The sequence below is a fragment of the Rhinoraja longicauda genome, unplaced genomic scaffold, assembly GCF_053455715.1.
Source record: "Rhinoraja longicauda isolate Sanriku21f unplaced genomic scaffold, sRhiLon1.1 Scf001021, whole genome shotgun sequence".
Classification (NCBI taxonomy): Eukaryota; Metazoa; Chordata; class Chondrichthyes; order Rajiformes; family Arhynchobatidae; genus Rhinoraja; species Rhinoraja longicauda.
The window spans coordinates 14,534-41,503 of NW_027602237.1; the positions used below are offsets into that span (position 1 = coordinate 14,534).

Here is a 26,970-nt window from a genome sequence, read left to right on the forward strand (position 1 = left end):
ATTTTGATCTCATTCCCAGTAATGAGCATCCTATGTAAATCAGGGATTGATTTATCCCAATGCTATCCCAATCCCAATGCTGAGCATTGCAAGATGCCCCTACTCCAACCCAGAGAATTACCCCCCACCCACACACGGGCAATTATCCCAATCCCAGGAACTTGCAGCCTACCTGAATCAAGGATTGCCCCCAACCCCGATCCACAATCCCGTGATTTTCCTCCCAATGCTGAGAATTGCATTGCTGAGATCTTGTGTTTCTCCCATACTTCAAAGACGTGCAGGTTAATTAGCTTCTGTAAAATTGTAAATTGTCCTATCATGTAGTATAGTGCTAGTATACGGGGTGATCGCTGGTTGGTGCGGACTCAGTGGGCTGAAGGGCCTGTTTCTTCTCTGAAGTCTAAAGTAAACTGTAAAGACAGCATCCGAGCAAAGGATGGATCCTGGGTCTTTGGCGCTGTGAGGCGGTGACTCTACAGTTGGACCACCGTGCTGTTCTTGAACTCTATATATGAGCTGTTGTGATGTGTTCTACCTTGGCTGACCTGCAGCTGCTGCCTGTGGTCTATTCTCAGTGCCCGCTCTCCAGGTGGGATCAGTCTGCCAACTCCATCTGACGCACGTGCAGCCATGTCCCAGGTGGTGGGTTTCCGAGTGGGCGCCGAGTTCTCGAGCTACAACGAGCTGCACCGGGAGTACCGGCGCTACCAGAGGGACAGCTCCGTGCAGATGTGGACCAGGCACTCACGGACCATCAAGGCGCAGCGGCGTCGGGCACCCAAGCGCCCGATGAACGACGCGCTGAACTTTGCCGAGATCGACTACGCGTGCATTCACGGCGGCAAGTTATTCAAGACCAAAGGATCCGGCAAACGGACAATCCAGAGGTGAGGAAATACTTGCAGGGGTGACACAGCGGCCCAGTTGGTAGAGCCACTGCCTCACAACGCCGGGGATCCCGGTTCCATCCTGACCACGGGTGCTCTCCGTGTGTGGAGTTTGCACGTCCTCTCTGTGACCAGCTGTGTTTCTTCTGTGGGCTTTAGTTTCCTCCCGTATCCAAAACGTGCGGGTTTCTTGGTTAATTGGCCCTCTGTAAATCATCCCGAGTGTGTTGGGAGTGGATGACAAAGTGGGAGAACATGGAACATGGTCGACACCTGCTCCTGTTTCCTACCTTCTTATTTAAAGATGTTTTTATCCTTTTAAATTTAATAATATGTTTAGCCGGGTAGTTAGTTTTGTTTGGAGTTACATCATGGAAACAGGCCTTTCGGCCCATCGAGTCCACACCGCCCACCAATCATCCATTCACACTAGTTCTATGTTATCCCACTTTCTCATCCACTCTCTACACACGAGGGGCAATTTACAAAAGCAAATTAACCCACAAACCTGCACGTCTTTAGAATGTGGAAGGAAACCACTTGGGAAAAACCCACGTGGTCACAGGGAAGACGTACATTCTCCATACAGACAGCACCCGTAGTCAGGATCGAACCTGAGTCTCCGGCGCTGTGAGGCAGCAGTTCCTCTGCTGCCCCTGTCTGTCTCTTTCTCTTTTTTTCTCTGTCTCTCTCTCCCCTCTCTTCATTTTTTTCTCTCTTTTGCACTCTTTGTTTTCATCTTTGATTGTGTGTGTGTGTGTGTCTCCACGCCTCTCTCTCTCTCTCTCTCTCTTTCTCTCTCTCTCTCTCTCTCTCTCTCTCTCTCTCTCTCTCTCTCTCTCTCTCTCTCTCTCCCTCTCTCCATCTCTCTCCCTTTCTACCTCTCCCTCTCCATCTCTCCACCTCTCTCCTCTCTACCTTTTTACCTCTCTCCTCTCTCCCCCACCACACATTTTCCCATTCCTACTCGCTGGGATTGTATAGAGTGGTTGAGTCATTCCACACAGAAATAGGCCCTTCGGTCCAACTTGCCCATGCTCATCGAGATGGCCCATGTACACCAGTCCCACCTGCCCTCAGAACCTTCCCTATCCATGTGCCTTTCCAAATGTCTTTTAAATGCTAGAGTACCTGCCTCAACTACCTCCTCCCGAAGCTAGTTCCATTTACCACCACACTGTGCAGAAAAGGTTACCCCTCGTGTTCTTTTTAAATCTTTCCCCTCTCATGTTAAACTGTCATCTGGATCTTGATTCCCCTATCCTGGATAAAAGATTTGTGCATTCACCCTATCTATTCCACTTGTCACATACAATTTGCTGTGTTAACACAAGGGACACGGTATTATCCATGTTATCCCACTTTGCCATCCACTGCCTGCACACTTGGAACAATTGACAATTTGATAGTTTGTGTTTTATGGTTCAGAGACTGGATTGATATCCCAGTGGGGGAGTGTGATATTATCCTATTAGATCACACAGGGTCTTCCGCCTTCAATGACCATCAAGCACCCAGCTTGTTATGTACTGTGTGTAGGACGGAACTACAGATGCTGGTTTACACTGGAGATAGACACAAAATGATGAAGTGACTCAGCGGGGAGGGCAGCATCTCTGGAGAAAAATAATAGGTGACGTTTTGGTTTGACACCCGTCTTAAGGCTGAGAGTCAGGGGGGAGGTAAACTAGAAGTTTCTCCCACTCTCGGCGTTCTATCAATTTCACTGTCGTCTTGCTTAGTTTCACTGTTTGTATCAACTTGTTATCACCTTCTCCACAGCCAACAATAGACCATTGTGGGCTCCACCTTTCCTTTATCATTGTTGCTGGCTTTGATTTGTTCTTTCATTCATTTGTTCTTTGTAACCCTTCATCCCCCTAGTTCCCTCTCCTCTGACTCTCAGTCTGATAAAGGGTCCCAACCAGAAGAATAAGGGGTAGGCCATTTAGAACAGAGATGAGGAAACACTTTTTCAGTCAGAGAGTTGTGAATCTGTGGAATTCTCTGCCTCAGAGGGCAGTGGAGGCCAATTCTCTGAATACATTCAAGAGAGAGCTAGATAGAGCTCTTAAGGATAGCGGAGTCAGGGGGTATGGGGAGAAAGCAGGAACGGGGTACTGATTGAGAATGATCAGCCATGATCACATTGAATGGCGGTGCTGGCTCGAGGGGCCGAATGGCCTCCTCCTGCACCTATTGTCACCTACTCCTTTTCTCCAGAGATGCTGCCTGACCCGCTGAGTTACTCCAGCATTTTGAGTCCATTTCCTTTGTTATGCACTATGTTATCTTACACCAATCCTGCATGAATCACATTTTGTTACAGCTGTTGCTTCAAGTCCCCCCAGTTTGTGAAAGAGTTTATTATCAGTCAAAGGGCAGTCATTCATCACACCATCTTGTCTTCCCACTCACACTGCTTCATGGCCAATGTCAATGGAATATTTCTGTTGGATTCTGTGATGATTGTAAAAGATCGCCATACATTGCTGGTCTGAATCATCCTACCATAACGAGAGAGCAGTCCTGAACTGCGATCTTCCTCATTAGTGACCCTCGGACTATCTTTGTTTGGACTTTACCTTGCACTAAATGTTATTATTATTATTATTATCTATACACTGTAAATGGCTCAATTGCCTTCCCACTGTCTGGTTAGCATGCAACAAAGCTTTTCACTGTACCTCGGAACACGTGACAATAAACTGAACTAAACAAAACTGAAGGGTCTCAGTCCAAAGCGTCACCTGTTCCTTTTCTCCAGAGATGATGCACGACCCGCTGAGTTACTCCAGCATTTTGTAGCCTTATCGATTGACCCAGTTGGCTTACACACTGCCTCCCACTGTCTTTTTCAGAACCAACAAGATGAAGTGTCCCTGTGTCATTAAAGTCCGTCTTTCTGCGGATGGAAACAAGTTTGTGGTGAAAGAGATGAATGAATCGCATAACCACACAGTGCCGCAGGTAAAAGCAGAACACACACACCAGCCAGGTAGAGTAGTTGGATCTGCCACTGCTTCAGATTGTCGGGTCAGTGTGTGTGCGTGTGTGGGGGGGTGTGTGTGTGTGTTGTCCCACCTCTCCACGTTTTCAGAGAGCATTAGACTAGTCCTGTACACGCTCGGTTCCAGCCTTGGATCCTGGGCTGTTGAATATCTTAGTTCAGCAATACAGCACAGAAACAGGCCCTTCGGCCCACTGAGTCAGCGCCAACCGGCGATCCCCCACATTAACACTATCCTACACACACTTGGGACAATTTACACATGCACCAAGCCAATGAACCTCCATACCTCTACATTTTTAAAGTGTGGGAGGAAACTGAAGATCTTGGAGAAAACCCACGCAGGTCACGGGGAGAACGTAAAAACTCCATACAGACAGCACTCATAGTCGGGATCGAACCTGGGTCTCCAGCGCTGCAAGCGCTGTAAGGCAGCAACTCTACCGCTGCGCCACCGTGCCGTCCAGAATATGTCCACGTAATTATTTATAAAGAGTTTATCATAACTCTGTCTCTCTGCCCGTGGTTTTGCCCGTGAGAGAATGTTACCTGTGGCACCAACACATATCGTTGGGACTTAAAGCTGTAGCCTGCAATAAAATGGGATTTGTGCAGAATTGGCTCAAGATAACTTAGCAACAAAGATGGACTCAACAAGCTGGAGTAACTCAGCGGGTCAAGCATCATCTCTGGAGAAAAGGAATAGGTGACGTTTCGGATCCTTCCCGGCTGGTCTGAAGAAGGGTCTCGACCTGAAATGTCACCTTTTTCTTTTCTCCAGAAATGTTGTCTGAACCGCTGAGTTGCTCCAGCTTTTTGTGTCTAGAATTGGCATAAACTACAATCTGCTGTTTAGTTTAAACATACAGCGTGGAAACAGGCCCTTCAGCCCACCGAGTCCAGGCTGACCAGCAATCCCTGCACATTAACGCTATCCTACCCACATCAGGGACAACTTTCAATTTTACCAAGCCAATTAGCCTATAAACCTGTACATCTTTAGAGTGTGAGAGGAAACCGCAGCTCCCGAAGAAAACACATGGGGAGAACGTACAATCTCCGTACAGACAGCACCCGTAGTCAGGATCAAACCCGAGTCTCTAGCGCTGTAACACAGCAACTCTTCCGCTGCACCACCGTGCTGCCCCGACACATAGAATAGAACAAGATGGGTGCTTGATGGTCATTGCCGACAATGTAGGTGGAAGAGCCGGTGTGATTCTATGGGATGATATCACACTCCCCCACTGGGATATCAATCCAGCCTCTGAACTCTGACAACTTTGCCATTGTTTAACAGAGTCACACTCGATATCACTAGTCATTTCCCTCACAGTAACAAGTTTTATTTACGTAGTTCTAACGCACTAAAAATATCTCCAGCTTTCAGGGACATTATCAAAGTAATTGATGTGAACTACCTTAGCAGGGATTCTGGAGATGACCTATAACTTAGGTGGAGTTGGTGGATTTCAAGGAATGTCTTATAATGGGGTTTAAGGAGGCAAGAGTGTCTGAGGGTGATCTGAGAGAAGTATATCTGTTCATGAGAGGCATAGAATGGAGACTCTCAGACTATCTTTAATTGGACTTTACTGGACTTTATCTGATGCTAAACATTATTCCCTTTATCCTGTGTCTGTGGACTGTGGACGGCTTAGACACAAAAATCCGGAGGAACTCAGCAGGTCAGACAGCATCTCTGGAGAAAAGGAATACATGACGTTTCGGGGCAAGACCCCTCTTCAGACCAGAAAAGGAATAGGTGAAATTTCGGGTCGAGACCCATCTTCAGATTGATGCTTCCTGACCCGCTGAGTTACAGCAGCTTTTTGTATCTATCTTCGGTTTAAACCAGCATCTGCAGTTCCTTCCAACACATTTCGACTGTGGACGGCTTGATTGTAATCATGGATAGTCGTTCTATGGACTGGTAGCATGCAACAAAAAAGCTTTTTGGTACACGTGACAAGAAACTAGACTAAACTAGATGGGGAATATGGTCCGATTGTTTTTACCCCATGGTAGTTGTGGAGGTGCAGAGACACAGAGGGAGAAAGTTCCAAATAGCTGCTGAAGGCAAAGTCAATTGGACAGGGATAAAAGTTCAGGAATGGGCTGGGGCCAGAGTTAGAGAGATTTTGTATTATATATATATATATATCTGACCGAGGCGTAAATGTAGATGGGTTGGTGAGTAAGTTTGTTAATGACACCAAAATTAGGAGTTGCAGACAACGAGAAATGCTGTCAGTAGATATCAGAACGTAGACCAGCTGCAGAAAGGGGTGGAGAAATGGCAGATGGAGTTTAACCTGAGCAAGTGTGAGGTGATGCACTTTGACAGGTTAAATGCAAGGAGTATACGTTTAATGGCATGACCATTAACAGCATTGATGTGCAGAGGGATCTTGGAGTTCAAGTTCATAGCTCACTGAAGGAGGCAGCACAAGTAGATAGGGTGGTGAAGAAGGCCTCATAAGTGACAGGAGCAGAATTAGGCCATTCAGCCCATCGTCTATTCCGCCATTCAATCACGGCTGATCTATCTCTCCCTCCTAACCCCATTCATCTGCCTTCTCCCCATAACCCCTGACACCAGCAATAATTAAGAATCCATCTATCTCTGCCATAAATATATCCACTGACTTGGTCTCCACAGCCTTCTGTGGCAAAGAATTCCACCAATTCACCACCCTCTGACTCAAGAAATTCCTCCTCTCCTTCCTAAAGGAATGTCCTTTAATTCTGAAGCTATGGCCTCTTGTCCGACACTCTTCCACTGGAGGAAGCATCCTCTCCACATTTATCCAAACGTTTCACTATTCGGTACGTTTCAATGAGGTCCCCTCTCATTCTTCTAAACTCTATCGAGTACAGGCCCAGTGCTGACAAACGATCATCATATGTTAACCAGTATGGGTGAAACGTGTGGTATGCTTGTCTTCTGTGCTAGGGGCATTAAATATAAGAGTCAGCAAGTCATGATGCAGCTCTATAGGGCTTTAGTTAGACTGCATTTGGAGTATTATTTGCAGTTCTAGTCGCTCCATTACAGGAAAGGTGTGGAGGCTTTGGAGAGGGTGCAGAGGAGGTTGACCAGAATGCTGCCTGGATTAGAGGGTTTCAGCTACAGGGGGAGGTTGAATAAACTTGGGTTATTTTTTCTGGAGCGTCAGAGGTTGAGGGAAGACTCGACGGAAGTATATAAAGTTAAGGTCGGCAGTCAGAGGCTTGTGCCCAGGGTGGAAATGTCCAACACTAGACGACAGAGTGATATGGTGAGAGGGGGGAGGTTTAATGTGCGAGGCAAGATTTTTACACAGAGAGGGGTGGGGGCTGGGAATGCACTGCTAGAGATGGTGGTGGATGCAGATACGATAGGGGTGTTTAAGAGGCTTTGGGAAAGGCACATGGAAGTTCAGGGAATAGAGCGATATGGATCATGTACAGGGAGATGAGATCAGTTCAACTTGGCATCATGTTTGGCACAGATAATGTAGGCTGGAGGGCCCATTCCTGTGCTGTTCTGTGTTCTAATATGGGATCTGAGCTTAGTTTACAGATACAGCATGGAAACATAGGCCTACCTAGTCCACGCTGATCATCGACCACCTACGTGCACTGGTTCTATGTTGTCCTACTTTCTCATCCACTCCCGACACGCTCGGGGCAATTTACAGAGGACAATTGACCTCCAAACCGGATGAACTGACCCTAGGATCTTGCTTGTACCCCACAGGAAGAGGAGGAGAGGCTCCGGCACCAAAGGCGCTTTGTTACAGCGCTGCGCGTGGACCCCACTTCCATCGTCTCGCTGCGGAGTAATGGAGCAGGTGTCCAGGTGCAGCTGGGGGAGGTTGCCAGCAAGGTGCTCGCTGATGAGGATGCCCATAGCCCCGCACGCAAGGAGAAATGGGACGAGTTCAAGGCCAACAAAACCGACTTGGAGATGATGGTGCCCACACTGGCAGCCGTCAAGGGTAAGGTCATAAGGAATAGGAGTAGAATTAGGCCATTCGGCCCATCGGGTCTACTCCGTCATTCAATCATGGCTGATCTATCTCTCTCTCCCCTAACCCCATTCTCCTGCCTTCTCCCCATAACCTCTGACACCCGTACTGATCAAGAATCAAGGTAGGTGAAGGTGTCCTCGCTTGTCCCAGGCCTAACCGGCTGCTCCAGGTTTGCACCACTCCCTCTCTTGTCCTGGGGTATCCTGCATCCTTCCTTCATTCCGGAATAATGCGGATCACCCCTTTATTGGGTTAATGATGAGCATTTGATGGCTCTGGGCCTGTACTCGCTGGAGTTTAGAAGGATGAGGGGGGACCTCACTGAAACTTACCGAATAGTGAAAGGCCCGGATAAAGTGGATGTGGCGAGGATGTTTCCACTAGTGGGAGAGTGATGGAACAGAGGGCACAGCCTCACAATAAAAGGACGTTCCTTTAGAAAGGAGATGAGAAGGAATTTCTTTAGTCAGAGGGTGATGAATCTGTGGAAATCATTGCCACAGATGGCTGTGGAGGCCAAGTCTGTGGCTATTTATAAAGCAGAGATTGACAGGTTCTTCATTCGTTAGGGTGGCAAATGGGGTTGAGAGGGAAAGATAGATCAGCCATGATTCCTAGACTCTCCCACAGGTGGAAAGATCCTTTCCACATGCACTCTACCCTGGCATTTCACTATCTGGTAAGTTTCAACGAGGCCCCTCCTCATCGTTCTAAACTCCAGCGAGTACAGGCCCAGTGCCGTCAAACACTGATCAGATGTTAACCCAGACATTCCTGGTATCATTCTGGTAAACCTCCTCTGGACCCTCTCCACCGCCAGCACACCCTTCCTTAGACATGGGGCCAGAACTGCTCCCAATATTCCAAATAAATGGATGAGGATTGGGTGTGGATCCTCCTTCCCCCATCTCATGATAGTGCACTGTCTTGTCACTAGATCGCTCCCTCCTCTCCCCTGGGATAGTCAATGACTTTTACACTTCAGAGATACAGCGCGGAAACTGGCCGTTTGGCCCACCGAGTTGGTGCTGACCAGCGATGGTCCTGTCCGCTAACTTACACACACAAGGGGCCATTTCTTTTTACAACTTACTGAAACCAAGTAACCTACAATCCTGCAAGTCTTTGGAGTGTGGGCGGAAACCGAAACACCCAGAGAAAACCCATGAACGTACAAACTCCGTACAGACCGCACCCACAGTCAGGATGGAACCCGGGTCTGTAGCGCTGTAAGGCAGCAACTCTACAGCTGTGTCCCCAATACTTTCTCATGGGATCGCTCTTGGATCGTGCCACGCACTCTTCAGATGACTCTTCCCTCCTGGAACCCCACCCAGGCTGCATCTGCAGTTCCTTCCTCCACCTGTCACTTGCAAGGCTTTGTCCTGCCCCCACCTCTCTTCCAGCTTTCTTCCTCCCCCCCTCCCCCCCCCCCCCCCCCGACTTGCCACAATTAGTTGAAGAAGGGTCCCGACCTGATACATCACGTATCCATGTTTTCCAGACATGTGTGGGAAAGAACTGTAGGTGCTTGTTTACACCGGAGATGGACACAAAATGCTGCAGTAACTCAGCGGGTCAGACAGCATCTCTCAAGAAAAAGAATAGGAGACGTTTCAGGTCAAGACTCTTACTCAGACCGAGAGTCTGGGGCGAGGGGAAACTCCAGAGATGTTGCCTGACCTGCTGAGTTACTCTCGCACTTTGTCTTTTGTCATGAACCAGCATCTGCAGATCCTTGTTTCTCCAGAGTTTGATAGAGCTGCATCTTGACTATCTGACTCTTGTACTCAATGCACCGACCGATGAAGGCAAACGTACCTCACCACTGCCACTGTGCGTTACCAGTGCTTTGTTCAGAATCCATTTCAGAATCAGACTCAATTTATCGGCCTAGTTTGTACACAAACAAGGAATTTGATTTGGTGCTTTACTACACGTGATAAAAACACAAGACAGCAGACAATTAAAAAAACATTATAATTAAACAATGTAAAAAAAAGTGCAAGAGTAATAAGTGGCAGCTTTGCTAAATATTGCACGTGTAAATATCTAAAATGCACTTGGAGAGTTCATAATTGTTTGTCTTACAGACCAGAATGTAGTGGTGTAGAGTGGTTGTTAACTAGACCTACCACTCGTGGGAAGAGGCTGTTTTTGTGTCAGGATGTGCCCAGAGGGGAGGGCTTCATGAGAGAGTTAGATATACAGTGCATTCAGAAAGTATTCACACACCTTCACTTTTTCCACATTTTGTTATGTTACAGCCTTATTTTAAAATGGATTCATTATTTTTTTATCATCAATCTACACACAATACCCCATAATAAAAAAGTGAAAACAGGTGTTTAGAAATTTTTGCAAAGTAATTAAAAAGAAATAACTGATATCATATTTACAAATGTATTCAGACCCTTTACTCAGTACTTTGTTGAGGCACCTTTGGCAGTAATTACAGCCTCAAGTCTTCTTGGGTATGACGCTACAAGCTTGGCACACCTGTATTTGGGTAATTTCTCCCATTCTTCTCTCAAGCTCTGTCAGGTTGGATGCGGAGTGTCGATGCACAGCTATTTTCAGGTCCCTCCAGAGATGTCCGGGTTCAAGTCCGGGTTCTGGCTGGGCCACTCAAGGACATTCACAGACTTGTCGTGAAGCCACTCCTGCGTTGTCTTGGCTGTGTGCTGTTGGTAGGTGAACCTCCTCCCCAGTCTGAGGTCCAGAACGCTCTGGAGCAGGTTTTCATCAAGGATCTCTCTTTACTTTGCTCTGTTCATTTTTCCCTCGATCCTGACTAGTGTCCCAGTTCCTGTCGCTGAAAAACATCCCCACAACATGATGCTGCCACCACCATGCCTCACCGTAGGTATGGTATTGGCCAGGTGATGAGCAGTGCCTGGCTTCCCCCAAACGTGACGTTTGGCATTCAGGCCAAAGAGTTCAATCTTGGTTTCATCAGACAAGAGAATCTTATCTCTCATGGTCAGTGAGTCCTTTAGGTGCCTTTTGGCAAACTCCAAGCAGGCCATCATGTGCCTTTTACTGAGGAGTGGCTTCCGTCTGGCCACTCAACCATAAAGGCCTGACTGGTGGAGTGCTGCAGGAAAGTTGGCCTTCTGGAAGGTTCTCCCATCTTCACAGAGGAACTCTGGAGCTCTGTCAGAGTGATCATCGGGTTCTTGGTCACCTCCCTGACCAAGGCCCTTCTCCCTTGATTGCTCAGTTTGGCCGAGTGGCCAGCTCTATGAAGAGTCCTGGTGGTTCCAAAGTTTTTCCATTTAAGAATGATGGAGGCCACTGTGCTCTTTGGGACCTGCAATGCTGCAGAAAGTGTTTTCTACCCTTCCCCATATCTGTGTCTCGACACAATCCTGTCTCGGAGATCTACGGACAATTCCTTCTTCTTCATGGCTTGGTTTTTGCTCTGACATGCACTATCAACTGTGGGACCTTATATAGACAGGTGTGTGCCTTTCCAAATCATGTACAATCAATTTAATTTACCACCGGTGGACTCCAATCAAGTTGTAGAAACATCTCAAGGATAATCAATGGAAACAAAATGAACCTAAGCTCAATTTTGAGCGTCATAGCAAAGGTTTGAATACTTATGTAAATGTGATATTTCAGCTATTTCTTTTAAATTAATTTGCAAAAATTTCTAAACACCTGTTTTCGCTTCTTCATTCTGGGGTATTGAGTGTAGATTGATGATTAAAAAAAAGAATTTAATCAATTTTAAAATAAGGCTGTAATGTAACAAAATGTGGAAAAAGTGAAGGGGTCTGAATACTTTCTGAATGCACTGTAGGTCTTAGGGCTGATGGAATCAAGGGATATGGGGAGAAAGCCAGAACAGGGTACTGATTCTGGATGATCAGCCTTGATCATATTGAATGGCGGTACTGGCTCGAAGGGCCGAATGGACTACTCCTGCACCTATTTTCTGTGTTTCTACTTCAAAGAGTTTGTGGCCAGGGTGAGAGCGGGTCAGTCCCTTGTTCTGCCTGTTCTTGTCATATGAGGAAAGACTGGGGATGTATTCACTGGAGTTTAGAAGGATGAGAGGGGATCTTAAAGAGATGTATAAGATTATAAAAGGACTGAACAAGCTAGATGCAGGAAAAATGTTCCCAATGTTGGGGGAGTCCAGAACCAGGGGACACAGTGTAAGAATAAAGGGGAGGCGAGGTGAGAAGACACTTTTTCACCCAGAGAGTTATGAATTTGTGGAATTCTCTGCCACAGAGGGCAGTGGAGGCCAATTCACTGGATGAATTTAAAAGAGAGTTAGATAGAGCTCTAGGCGCTAGTGGTATCAAGGGATATGGGGAGAAGGCAGGCACCGGTTACTGATTGTGGATGATCAGCCATGATCACAGTGAATAGCGGTGCTGGTTCGAAGGGCCAAATGGCCTCCTGCACATATTTTCTGTGTTTCTCTGACTCTTGTCTGCGTTTGCTTGCAGACGGCACGGTGGTGGTGGTGGTGAACAAGGCCAACGTGTTGCAGGCCATCTACTACCAGGACGGCCGCATGAAGCAGACCTTCGATAGGTTCCCCGAGGTGCTGCTGGTGGGTGCCACCTACAGCTGGGCGGGCCTGTGGCTGCCCACCTACCTGCTGCTGGCCATCGATGGCAACGGGGAGAGCGAGCTGGCGTGCCTGTGGTTCCTGCAGAGCGAGGAGCGCGAGACCGTCCGGCAGCTTCTGCGCATCTTCAGGCAGAAGAACCCGGCGGCGGAGGGAACGCGGGCGGTGGTGGTCGGCGGCAAGGCATGCGACGGGGAGCTGGTGACCGACGTGCTGCCCCACTGCAAGCCGCTGGCCTGCCTCGCCCACACCCTGAGCGTCTTCCAGGACCACGTGACCGCCGAGAAGCTGCACGTGACCGCCGGGCAACAGTAAGCACTGGCACCGCCATTCCCTCGTGGGGCCGGAGCGGAGCGGGCGGGTGGGTGGGGAGCCCAAATATTCCTCCTCCTGTCAGATTGTGTTGGTTTGTTAAAGTTGTGACTCTCGTCCCTCTGCACAATCCAGTCTCCCCATGTCCCATCTCCTCCACTCTCTGCCCTCTCTCTCTTTCTTCTTTCCTTCTTTCTTACCCGCTCCTCCTTCCCTTCTTTCTTTCTCCCCCTCCTTCCTCCATCTCCCTCTTCTCCTCCGCCCCTTCTCTCCTTCTCCTCCGCCCCTTCTCTCCTTCTCCTCCGCCCCTTCTCTCCTTCTCCTCCGCCCCTTCTCTCCTTCTCCTCCGCCCCTTCTCTCCTTCTCCTCCGCCCCTTCTCTCCTTTCCCCTACTCCTGTTTCTTCCTCCTCCTCCTCACCCACTCCACCCCTCCTTCACCCACTCCTCCCCTCCTTCACCCACTCCTCTCCTCCTTCACCCTTCCTCTCCTCCTTCCCCGTCCTCCACTCTTCCCCCTACTCTCCTCCTCCCGCCTCCTCTCCTTCCCTCTGCTCTCCTCCTTTCCCCTCTCCTCCACCATCGGGCAACAATAAGCTCTGGCATCGTGATTCCGTCGTGGGACCGGAGTGGGCGGGGGAGGGGGAGGTTGGGTTATCCCAAATATTCCTCCTCCTGTCACGGCGTGGGTCAGATAAGGGTGCGACTCATTCCTCAACATGGTCTGCACAATCCAGTCTACCCCTGCCCCACTCTCCCTCCTTTCCACCCTCTTCTCCCCCTTTGCCTGCTCCTTCCCCTTTTGCCCCCTCCTCTCCCCTTTCTGTAGATGGGGTATCTGGTCAGCATTAGATGGGGCATCTTGGTCAGCATTAGATGGGGCATCTTGGTCAGCATTAGATGGGGCATCTTGGTCAGCATTAGATGGGGCATGTTGGTCAGCAAGGACGAGTTGGGCCGAGTGGCCTATTTCCGTGCTGTTTGACTCCACTGTTCAGTAGTCATTGAGGAGGTCACTTTATTTTTCGTAGGGAAAGAAATGGTGGAGTTTTTCTTGTAGCCGGTGGGGACTGTTGAGGTGAGAGTTTGGTTTATTTTCTGAAATACAGATTGGAAACGGGCCCTTTGCCCCACTGAGTCCAGCCCGACCATTAATCACCCGTTCACACCAAAGATACTAGAGGAACAAGATAGACCACTCGACGTTAAAAAGCGTAGAAGGACATGGCACCATTTTAGTGGGCAGAAAATTGCAGAAACATTTAAAAAGAAAAAATAACAAAAATGTATGAATTGATAGATGTTATTTTCTGCATTTTAATGGTATCATCACACATACTGTTCCCCCAAAACACTGATTACACTGCGAGAGGCAGAACGAACGGCGGGGTTTGCTTACTAAAATGGCGGACGTCCCGCTCCTTTACACACTACACTTCAGTATAGGCGAATTCAACGGAGTGGTCCATCTTGTTCCTCTAGTATCTTTGGTTCACACTAGTTCTGGGCGACACACGGGATAATTTACAGAGGCCAATTAACGTACAAACCTGCACGTCTTTGGAACTTGGGAGGAAACCGGAGAACCCGGAGGAAACCCACATGGTCACAGGGAGAGCGTACAAACTCCACACAGACAATGCCTGTAGACAGGATGGATCCTGGGACTGGCACTGTAAGGCAGCAACTCTACCGCTACGCCACCTTGCTGCACCGGGAGGTACCTCACCTTGTCTCCTCTTCCCTTTCTTCCCGCCAGGAGCCAGCTGCTGCAGATCCTGCACAGTATGTGTTACGCCACGTCAACTGAGGACTACGACCTGCTGTACCGCCAGCTGCTGGACTCCAACGCGGAGAGCGCCGTCGACTACTTCCACAACACGTGGCACGGGTCCCGCCGCCAGTGGGTGGAGGGCTTCAAGCACGAGAACGAGAGCTACCTCACCAGCACCCTCCAGCGGGTGCAGGTGATGAGCCAGAGGCTGGCGGCCGCGGTCGAGGACTTCTCCAACGTGACCTCCTTCACCCGGGACCTCCTGAAGGCCGTGGACACGGTGCGGGCCGAGTGCGACCAGCGGGTGTTGCAGAGTGAGCCCCCCGCAGGGCCAGAGGACAACTCCGCGGAGTCTTCCTACCGGGCGCTGCTCACCGACTTCGCCTTCCGCCGGGTGCGGACGGAGCTGCAGGAAGCGGAGTCGGTCTCCTTTCTCAGCGTGGAGGCCGAGAGGGCCTGGCCCGTGTGCCGGCGCCGGGCCCTGGTGACGGACCAGGCCAGCTGCCAGTGTGCCTTCCGCACCTCCATGAGGCTCCCCTGCCGGCACGTCCTGGCTCTCCGGCGGCTGCTGGGCTCCGACCTCTTTGAGCCCTCGCTCTGCGCCGCTCGCTGGACGCAGGAGCACTTCCTCGCCGGTCAGCTCCCGCCCGCGTCGCCGAGGGAGCGGGCCAAGGTGCAGCAGGAGCGATACCGCCAGGCCCTCAAGGTAGCTCGCAAACTCTCCTCCCTCGCCGCCCGGTGTCCGGCCGAAGACTTTGGCAGGTGCCTGGCGGTCATGACGGCCGTCACCGACATCTGGGCCAGAGGTGGCCAGGTGCAAGTCACCGAAACCAATGGTTTGTAGCGACGCAGTCTCAGAGAGAGTGAAGCAACGACACACAAAACATGGAGCAGCACAGCACAAGGACAGGCCCTTCAGCACATAATGAACATGATGCCAAGACCATCGCTTATCTACCTGCATATCATCCATATCTCCCCATTCCTTGCATACCCATGTGCCTATCTACTGCCTCGTAAACTCCATTATCACATCTACCTCTACCGCCACATATAGTTCATAAGATCATAAGTGACAGGAGTAGGATTAGGCAATTTGTCCCATCAAGTCTACTCCGCCATTCAATCATGGCTGATTCATCTCTCCCTCACCCCATTCTCCTGCCTTCTCCCCATAACAGAGAAACATAGACAATTAGTGCAAGAGCAGACCATTCGGCCCTTTGAGCCTGTACGCACCGCCATTCAATGTGATCATGGTTGATCATCCACAATCTCCCCCGTTCCTGCCTTCTCCCCATATCCCTTGATTCCGCTAGCCCTAAGAGCCCTATCTGACTCTCTTTTGAATGCATCCAGTGAATCGGCCTCTACTGCCTTCTGATGCAGAGAATTCCACAAATTCACAACTCTGGGCGAAGAAGTTTTTCCCTCATCTCAGTTCTAAATGGCCTAGCTCTCATTCTAAAATTGTGGCCCCTGTTTCTGGACTCCCCCAACATCGGGAGCATCTAGCTTGTCCAATGTCTTGGCTGCCCGCCACTGTATGTTTCTTTTCTTTTTTCCTAATCAGATGTGCAGCACTTTGGTCAACGTGGGTTGTTTTTAAATGTGCTATACAAATAAAATTGACTTGACTTAATAATCTTATATGTTTCTATAAGATCTGCTCTGATCCTAAATTCCTGTGAATACAAGCCCATTTGTTCCATTCTTGCGTCATATGCCAGTCCCGCCATCCTGGGAATTAACCTCGTGAACCTACGCTGCTCTCCCTCAATAGCAAGAATGTCCTTCCTCAAATTTGGAGAACATAACTGCACACAATATCCAGGTATGGCCTCACCAGGGCCCTGTACAACTGCAGAAGGACCTCTTTGCTCCTCTACTCAAATCCTCTTGCTGTACCTGCATGCTTACTTTCAGTGACTGATGTACAAGGACACACACATCTCGTTTCACTTCCCCTTTTCCTAATCTGGTACCATTCAGATTATAATCTGCCTTGTCCTTGCCACCAAAGTGGATAACCTCACATTTATCCACATTATACTGCATCTGCCATACATTGCTCACTCACCCAACCTACCCAAGTCACCCTGCATCCTCATAGCCTCTTCACAGTTCACTCTGCCACCCAGCTTTGTGTCATCTGTAAATTTGCTTATGTTACTTTTAATTCCTTCATCTAAATCATTAATATTTATCGTAAATAGCTGCGGTCACAGGACCAAGCCTTGCGGCACCCCACTAGTCGCTGCCTGCCATTCTGAAAAGGACCCATTAATTCCTACCCTTTGTTTCCTGTCTACCAACCAATTTTCAATCCATGTCAATATCCTACCCCCAATACCATCTGCTATAATTTTGCCCACTAATCTCTTGTGTGGAACCTTATCAAAGGCTTTCTGAAAGTCCAGATACACTACATTCACTGGCTCTCCTTTATCCATTTTACTTGTTACATCCTCAAACAATTCCAGAAGATTAGTCAAACAAGAATTCCCCTTCATAAATCCATGCTGACTTGGACCATGTTGACTGTTACTGCTCTACAAATGCACCGTTATCACATATTTAATAATTGACTCCAGCAACTTCCCCACCACCGATGTCAGGCTAACTGGTCTATAATCCCCTGTTTTCTCTCTCTATCCTTTATTAAAAAGTGGGATAACATTAGCTACCTTCCAATCCACAGGAACTGATCCAGAATCAATAGAACATTGTAAAATGATCACCAATGCATCCACAATTTCTAGAGCCACCTCCCTGACTACCCTGGGATGCAGACCAGACCCTGGGGATTTATCAGCCTTCAGTCCCATCAGTCTTCCTAACACAATTTCCTGACTGAATGTGAATTTCCTTCAGTTTCTCCGTCACCCTCGATCCTCTGTACCCTAGTACTTCTGGGAGATTATTTGTGTCTTTCTTAGTGAATAAAGAACCAACGTGCCTTTTCAACTCGTCTGCCATTTTCTTGCTCCCCATAATAAATTCACCTGTTTCTGTCTTTAAGGGACCCACATTTGTCTTCACTAATCTCTTCCTCTTCACATACCTAAAGATGCTTTTACTATCCTCCTTTATATTCTTGGCCAGCTTACCTTCGTACTTTATCTTTTCTCCCAATATTGCCTTTTTAGTTACCTTCTGTTCTTTAAAAGTTACCCAATCCTCTGGCTTCCCACTCATCTTTGCTGTGTTATAAGTCTTCTCTTTTATTTTTATACTGTCCTTGACTTCCCTTGTCAGACCCGGTTGCCTCTTACTCCCCTTGGAATCTTTCTTCCTCTTTGGAATGAAATGATCCTGCATCTTCTGGATTATTCCCAGAAATTCCTGCCATTGCTGTTCCACCGTCATCCCTGCTAGGGACCCTTTCCAGTCAACTTTGGCCAGCTCCTCCCTCATGCCTTCAATGTCCCCTTTGTTCAACTGCAACACTGACACTTCTGATTTTACCCTCTCAAATTGCAGACTATGGTCACTACCTCCTAATGGTTCCTTTATCTTGAGTTACCTTATGAAATCCGGTACATTACACAACACTAAATCCAGAATTGCCTTCTCCCTGGTAGGCTCCAGTTCAAGCTGCTCTAAGAATCCTTCTCGGAGGCACACTACAAACTCCCTTTCTTAGGGTCCAGTACCAACCTGACTTTCACAGTCTACCTGCATTTTGAAATCTCCCATAACCTCTGACACCCGCACTAATCAAGAATCTATCTATCTCTGCCTTAAATATATTCACTGCTTTGCCTCCACAGCCTTCTGTGGCCAAGAATTCCACAGATTCACCACCCTTGCATAGTCCAGGCACTCAGTACCTTCTGTGTAAAGTGACGATGAGAAAAACAACTTGCCTCGCACATCTCCTTGAAACTTTGCCCCTCTCACCATTTTATCTATCAGAAGATTACCTTTCCACTGATAGACAGGCCCTCTGATACTTATTGACCAAAGATAGACACAAAATGCTGGAGTAACTCAGTGGGACTTGCCGAGCCCTCTATCATGATTTATTACTGAATGTTTCCTCAAATATTGTTTTACCGTTTTGCACCATGTGCACTCTGGACACATTACTGTGTGCGTCCCCCAATAATTTATTACTGTCTGTTTCCCTCTCGGCTGTGCCCCCTCCAACGCCACTCACTAGTTGTGTTCCTTTGTTTTCAGTGACTGGTGCAACAGAGCAAGAATCGTCGTCTCCAGCCACCGAGGCAAGTTGAAGATGTGCGTAAGAACTGATTTCAGATCTGACTGACTGATAGACAGGGAGAGCCGCTTACAGTCACAGTGATTCACCGCGATCCCAGGAGTCAGGATCTGAAGTTGCTTTCTCTTCATACCCCCGTGTGTGTTACGCTTGTGTGGCTGAGTGTGTGTGTGTGTGTGTGTGCACAGGTGCACCCAATGAACACTGCCATATATCGATCACCATTGATAGTGAACTGCCAGTCCTGTGTGTGTCACGTGTGTGTGTACGGGTGCATCCAACATACGTGTGTGACTGCGTGTGTGCCCATATGTATATATAGTCAGCCCTGCGTGCATTTTCCATGTGCGTGTACATGTATGTATGTGTGTGTGTATGTTACGTGTGTATACAGATGTATCCAATGAACGCTGCCATACACCGATCACCTTTGATAGTGAACTGTCGGTCGGCCCTGTGTGCGTTATGCATTTGTGTGTACATGTATGTACGTGTGTGAGTGAACGTGTGTGCGCGTGCAGATGTGTGTGTGTGTGCACGTGTGTGTGTTGGCCCTGTGTGTATGTATAGATGCATCCAATGAAGATTGCCATACACCGAACTGTCGGTCGGCCTCTGAATGAGCTTTGAAGCTGAACTAGTTTGCGGACTGTCGCGTTCAATGAATTTCAACATTTTTTTCCTGGAAATGATTTTAATGGTTTTCTTCAACGGAACCTGGATTGGCTTCTGACATTACGTGGGATCATGACATCCATTCAGTAGGAATTTTAAGCATCAAACAGGAGCCAGGATTGAATAGCTGAGCACAGCTCTGTCTTCTCTGTGGGAGCACTGCCTGAGATCGGCTGATTCCTTGCAGGCTGGGAACAAGACCTATGTGTTCGCTGGTCAGTCTGACTATGTACAACCTCTTGTCTTCCCTGAGGCTACTGCGGAGACACAGAGACCTGGGAATATCCAGGAAACAAATAGGAAATGTTGGAAATACACAGTGGCTGTGAAAGATTTCTGTCAAGGGAAAAGGTGGTGGCACTTAAACTGTGTTTTATACTTTCGTCAACTCAGCAGGTTTGTTTTGATTGGTATTAACATTTTCTAAAGTTTACTATAAAAATCGAGTCTAGTTGGATGTTGGGTCGCTTCTCAGTCATGTGATGGAGCTTTCAATCCTGTCCCTCTCTCCACAACTTGAGCCGATATTGTTAACCGTGAAGAAAGGAAGTACTGCAGCAACTCTGCAGTCTGAAGAAGGGTCTCGACCCGAAACGTCACCCATTCCTACTCTCCTGAGATGCTGCCTGACCTGCTGAGTTACTCCAGCATTTTGTGAATAAATACCTTCGAGCAGCAACTCAGCGGGTCAGGCAGCATGTGTGGAGGGAATGGACAGGAAGCATTTCGGGTTCGTTCCCGACCCAAAACATCATCTGTCCAATCCTGCCGTGCATGTCGGATGATCCGCTGAGTTCCTCCAGCACTTTGTTTCTTGCTTAAGATTCCAGCATCTGCTGCTTCATATGTTCTAGGAGCAGAATTAGGCCATCACGTTTACTCCGCCATTCAATCATGGCTAATCGATCTTGCCCTCTCAACCCCATTCTCCTGCCTTCTCACCATAACCCCTGGCACCCTTACTAATAAAGAATCTGTCAATCTCCTCCTTAAAAATATGCACTGATGACCTCCACAGCCGTTGGTGGCAATGAATTCCACAGAATCACCACCACAGGTGTGTTCTTTTATACTGAGGCTGTGGCCTCTGGTCCAAGGCTCTCCCACTAGTGGAAACAACCTCTTCACATCCACTCTATCCACGCCCTTCACTTTTCAAACTATTCAACACAGTTTATTGTGTCTTCTTTGTAACCATCACTCAGTGCCACAGTTAGACCACATGCAATGAAAATTGCCAGGACATGACTGCACTCAGAATGCCCTCACTCTATCTGCCGTTCTTGGAACCATTGGAGCATCTCTGGGCTTTTCAGGTTGTTTAATTATTTGGTGTCTCGTTCTCTGTCCTGACTGAGTTCCTTATCTCAGTTGGTGAAATGATTGAGCTTGTGTTCCCATATTAGATCAGCATTCGCGTGTAAAAATTTGAGTCGCGCCTGAGATTTGATCAGAGTTTGCACTTAGATTTAAACTTTTAATGTCAGTTTTATATAGCTCTCTTCAATCCGTAAGAAGTTTACCCTTGCAGCTGATAAAGTCATTGTTGCTGTCAGTTTGCACAAAGTGAATAACAATATGGTTAATAATGATGACCGATGGTCAGGACATTGGGTAAGATTCAAGAGTGTTTAATTGTCATTTGCAACAGTAGTGGAACGAGTGAAATACCTGCTTGCTGCAGCTTTGCTGGCATATTCAAAGCAAGAATACATCAAATACAAATATCATAAAATATGAGTTATTCCACGTCACCTAGACCATGGCTGTGCAAGGTGGTTGGTTCATTGAGAGCTTGGCAGGATACGGTGGTCAGTGGTGATGGTCTCGTACCGTATTTGGATTATTTTGTGGAATACAGGTCCCTTGGTACCCAATTCCCCTCACCCTGATCCCGACGCTGAGGAAGATGAATGGACGTTCCATTGTAGGCACAAAATGTTAGAGTAACTCTTTGGGACAGGCAGCAACTCTCGATAGAAAGAATGGGTGACGTTTCGGTTCGAGACCCTTCAGAAGCAATATTTTCCATTGTACCTGTGCCTCACCGCACTTCAGTTTAGTTTCTTGTCAGTGAACAGTGAAAAGCTTTTGTTGCATGTAGAAATACAATACATGTTCGCAAGTTAGCAGAAAGACAACACATGATAACAATCGAGCCATTTACAGAGTTTAGAAACACGATAAGGGAATAACATTTGGTGCAAGGTAAAGCCAGCAATGTCCGACCAAGCATAGTCCGAGGGTCACCAAAGAGGTAGGTCGTAGTTCAGCACTGCTCTCTGGTTGTGGTGTATGTGGTATACTTGAGCGTATTAAAAGCAAAAGTTGACTTGACTGGCAAAAGTCAGTTTCAGTTTAATTTATTGTCATATACAGCATATATACAGCAGGTACAGTGAAAAGCTTTTTGTTGCATGCTAACCAGTCAGCAGAAAGACAAGACATGATTGCAATCAGTTCATTTACATCGATTTAAGAGTGTGGAGCGATTGTAATGTGTGTTTGTATATCTGCTTCTGTGGCTGGCACGCAAATAGTCGCCTGTGTTGGGCGCAATCTTGGAAGCATTCCCAACCGCACCAACACAGTAATATGGAGGTTCCCGACACCGTGAAGTGCAAGACAACAGAATTACGCCGATTCTCCGTCTCAGTGTCCTTGCCATCACGACTTAGCTAATCATGCCTCCTACATTCGTATTTAGTTTATCAATGGAAATCTCAAACAACAATCTCAGCGCCGATCCCTGCTGTAACCCGCACGTCACAGACTTCCAGTCACAAAACACAAACCTCCACAATCATCATATCCCCCTCTCCCCCCCCCCCCCCCCCTTCCTTTGAACCATTCTCCCATGTTTGACCAAGCAGGTGCTCTGAACAACAAGAAAACAAATCAAATTAATCCTTTTCAGGCTAAAGAAAATATCATTTAATTAAAATGTAAATTCGTTTTATTGTGTTCTTCCTTTGGACGAGCTGGTCGAATAAAGAGACGGAAGATGGATCTGAAACGGAAATGTCGCCTATTCATTGCCCCTGCAGATGCTCCCTGACCCGCTAGTTAGTACAGCACTTTGCGTTTGGCGAAATCAAGAGGGTGATAATATCCCGCCCGCTGTTCCACGCTTGAACCAATGGTTCACCCCCCCCCACCCCCACCCCGTCCTGATCAGCTGTAGGAAGTCATGTTTCTCTTTAACTTTACCATTTATGTCATTGTGTTTTTACCACCAGGCAGCAATCGAATACGGAATACAATTCTAAAATGGATAGAAGGGGTTTCGATTCGGTATTTTTAAGTTGGTTTTAAAGTACTACTTTAATTCCCGGATCATTTCGCTCCACAGATTCTGCTTGGCCCGCTGAGTTATTCCAATACTTTGTGTTTTGCTCAACCTTTATGGTAAACTGCATTAACTTAATTCGAAAGACTGCTTTGGCCATCACAGCTATTTGGATACGCATGTAGTCGGAAAAGAGAAAGAAACGCGGCCATGTGCGGCGGGCAAACAGTCGGGTGTCGAGAGGAGCGGTGGGATTCAATTTGGCTGACATCCCTTCGCTCCCTGCACATCCATGTGCCGATCCAAAAGACTTCTAAATGGTCGTTTCATTTATGCCTCCATCACTACCCCTGCCAGCGCGTTCCAGCCAACCACCACCATCTGTGTAAAAAACCTGCTCCGCAGATCTGCTTTAAAATGTCCCCCCTCACTTTAAAGCGATATCCTCTAGTCCTTGTGTAGGAACAAACTGCGGATGCTGGTTTAAATGGAAGATAGACACAAAATGCTCCAGTAATTCACCGAGACAGACAGCATTTCTGGAGAAGGAATGCGTTGACATAATGTGCCGGATAGAACTGCAGACGCTGGTTTAAAGCAATAAGCTGGAGTACAGTCTGAAGAAGGGTCTCGACGCGAAACGTCACCCATTCCTTCTTTCTAGAGATGCTGCCTGTCCCGCTGCGTTACTCCAGCACTTTGTGTCCATTCTCTATCCAGCCAACCCTGTCTTTGTCTCTCATAATAGGCACATGCTGTTCGGTCCGCTGAGTTCCCCCAGCGCTTCGTTAATGTTCTACAGAAGACCAAGTGGTTAACCGTGATGCGGTGGCACATGTTTTATCCATATTCCCGGGTATAAGTTATGCAGTCTCCTGTTCAACTAAACCGCTCCAAACGGAAATGGGTCATATAATCGATACACAAGGAGCGATTGAGTCTTGAGCAAAACACAACGTGCTGAACGAACTGAACGAGGCGGGCAACATCTGTAGAGGGAATTGAAACGTAATGTGTCGGATCCGGGGCTTCCACTGAATGGTGAAGTTCGGTGAGCGAAATAGAGAAATCAGAGGCGTCAACATTAAATTCCAACTCACGGCTCACTGCTTCGCCTGTTTCATGGGGTTAATAATGACACGGGTTAGAATCTTAATCCCGTTCTTCAGCTGCTCTCTAAACTTGCGTTGGGTCATTGCATAGATACAAGTGTTCGCGCAGCAGCTGGCCCGAATAAGTAAGATTCCTACTTCGTTGGCGATGTGCGAGGGGCTCGTGAGACCCGCGCCAACGAAATTGACGGTGACCCGAGTGCAGATCAAAGTCACCGTAGCCGTCGCCGAGAGTAATATGGAGGTGCCGGACACGGTGAAGAGTAAAACGATGGCATTGCGCCGATTATCCGTCTCGCTGTCCTTGGCCTCCACTGACTTCAGGCGCCGGCGGACTCTGCTGGCTGCTACGATGTTCCTGACCGTCAGCCCGTTCAGAAGTATGATAAGACCAAAGGGGAGTAAGGAGAGGGAGACGCTACATAGCCAGGTGAAAGCTTCCCAGCCGATGGAAGTGAAGTACACGGCTTTGGGCCGGCAACCCCAGTTCACATTGTCCATGGTGAAACGTGGCTCGTACATGAAGTGAAAGGGGATGTACTTTAAACAGCTCAGCGCGCACAAGGACACAATGACCACGGCGGCCGTCTTACCCGTGCAATACGTGAGTCTCAGCTTCGGGCAGCAAATGCTGACAAAACGGTCAAAAGTGAAGGACACGGTTAACCAGGTGGAGAAGTCCAGGGTGGCGATCCGCAAGTGTACGTATGAAGAGCACACTGTGCTGAGGGAGAGGAAGGAATAAGGGTTGTGGTAAAGGTAGATTTCCCTGAGCAGTACGTAGAAGATGACCACCAGCAGGTCGGACATTGCCATCGCCACCATGTAACGGGTGATTCCTTTGGTGAGACCGCACTTACCCCGGCACAGGATCGCAGCCGTCAGCACGTTCGCTGGGGGAAGAACAAAGTGGAGGGAATTAACTAATTAATGTACTGCCAGGTGTAACAGTGGGGAAAGAGGCTTAGTTGGAGAGGAAACAATGCAGACAGCTGCATGAACATAGAACATCACAGCATAGGTATCCGCGGCACATGACACAAGCCTCTCCATTCTCTTCACATATACAGTATATATATCTACCCAGAAGCTTCCTAAAGACCACTATGGCATCGGCCTCCACCATCTACCCTGGCAGCGTCTTCCAAGCACCCATTAATCTCCGTGCAAATGAAAATTTTCCATGTAAATGTGGATTAAACTTTACCACTCTCTAAAACGTTATGAGCATTGAGGGTGGCGCTGAATGCGCTGCCAGGAATGGCGGTGGAGGCGGATTAAAAGTCAATTTGGGGAAGTTTTCATTTTGACACATGGGAATATGGGCAGGGAGTATGGGGACATGGATCTGGTGTATGAGATTAGTTTAACTTTGCATCACGTCGGCATGGACATTGTAGGCCGAAGGTCCTGTTCCTCTGATGTACTGTTTGTTGTGTGTTCTTTGATGTATGTTCTGTATTCTATTACATTGGGCTTTTCGACTTCTGCCCTTCGGTTCCTGGGAGTCAGTGGTTCTTAAAGAGTCATGACATTGGGAGCTCAGAAGTTACTCCATGGAATAGACCTTACTGTTTTCGCAGCGCGGATGCTGCCATTAACACCACTTGCGTGGGTATTGGATATGCTGACTGCGCTTATTACCAAATATCTATCGGAATCAAGCGTAAGGTTCTTTACATTGCCAGGACGGGGTTGTATTAGGCACAGGGATCAATCGGATTAAACTCCCGCACCGGAGGTCAGTCCGTTGCCAGAGCCGCAAAACGCGAGGGGTCAGGAGCTTCAGTCAAAGTTTCTTTGCAGAAGCAGGAGAAATTCGCGGGATACGGGCGAGGACATTTTGCACAGAATAAATGAGATTAAGAGACTTAATCCAATTTTCCCTACAAGCGGAGTTGAGAACGTGGAGGTTCCTGTAAGGAAGGCAAAGCGAAGGCGAAAAGACACAGAGCTAAGGAGGCAGTGAGACTGCGAATGCAAGTGGCAACAGAGAGCGGAATGAGCTGACAAAGATGATATCGGAATACTGATCACAAAGTCACAAAGTCACAGAATCACAAAGTGCTGGAGTAACACGGCGGGCCAGGCAGCATCTCGGGAGAACATGGAAAGGTGACGATTCAAATTGGGGCGCTTACTGTACAGGAGCGGGAACGCAGCAACAATCACAGACGGGGAGCAGTGAGAGAGTCTCACGGAACTGCAGTCAGAGATAGGAGGATAACTTCTTCAATGTCGCATCGCTTGAAGAAACTTCACAGTGGAGCAGTGAAATGTGGAAACAAGGTACTGGAGATGCTGGATTAAAATAAAATAAAATAAAGTGCTGGAGTAACTCAGCGGGTCAACAGCATCTGTGGAGATCCATGTGTTCCGGAGCAGCTCCTGACCCGCTGCGTTACTCCCGCACAATATGTCCTTTTTATTGTAAACCGGCGTCTGCAGTTCTTTGTTTCTACATCGCAACACCGAACGTTGAGGTACCGCAGAAACACGTTGAACGATGTGCCCGGACTTACCAGGGATTCCAAATGCCGCCAGAATTGGATAGGCGATGTCCTTCACGTATAGAATCGGAGCCCTCCCCATTCTGGATGATCTCTGCAGCTCACTGTGCTAACACGATGGAGCAAGGAGCACGACTCTAATGCTCATTAATACTCGCGCCAATCCTCCAGCGTATTCACGGAGTGATGGAACACTGGCATTAGTCATGGACATTTGAACAAACATTTCCACGCAATTCCACACAGACAGCTGTGGAGGCCAAGTCAATAGATATTTTTAAGGTAGAAATAGACAAACACATGATTAGAACGAGTGTCAGAGGTTATGGGGAGAAGGCAGAAAAATGGCATCAGGAAGCAAGATCAGTCATGATTCCATGGCGGAATAGACTCGATGGACCGAATGGCCCAATTCTACTCCTATAACTTGTGAACTTCTGAATTGTAACTCCTTATTGGAGGAGCAATACTTATTGCAAAAATTATGGGAGGACACGGGCTTATTATTGACCTGTATCTCGATCCACGACGTTTCATGTGGCGGGATACGCTTTGTTCACTGGGC

General features: G+C 47.9%; 1 protein-coding gene across 1 annotated transcript; it reads left to right on the top strand.

Moving 5' to 3' along the window:
- The first annotated feature begins 602 nt into the window (after positions 1–602).
- LOC144591435 (zinc finger SWIM domain-containing protein 1-like) lies at positions 603–16,203 on the top strand. Its single transcript, XM_078395612.1, has 5 exons — positions 603–890; positions 3,752–3,860; positions 7,643–7,883; positions 12,386–12,821; positions 14,580–16,203. Exons 1-5 carry the CDS (start codon positions 634–636, stop codon positions 15,436–15,438), a joined length of 1,902 nt encoding a protein of 633 aa, XP_078251738.1. The 5' UTR covers positions 603–633; the 3' UTR covers positions 15,439–16,203.
- The last annotated feature ends 10,767 nt before the right edge of the window (positions 16,204–26,970 follow it).

Coding starts and splice junctions, on each gene's coding strand:
- LOC144591435 (XM_078395612.1), top strand. CDS start 634: ATGTCCCAGGTGGTGGGTTTCCGAGTGGGCGCCGAGTTCTCGAGCTAC. Junction 3,861..7,642: donor ATAACCACACAGTGCCGCAG/GTAAAAGCAGAA, acceptor TGTACCCCACAG/GAAGAGGAGGAGAGGCTCCG. Junction 12,822..14,579: donor CACGTGACCGCCGGGCAACA/GTAAGCACTGGC, acceptor TCTTCCCGCCAG/GAGCCAGCTGCTGCAGATCC.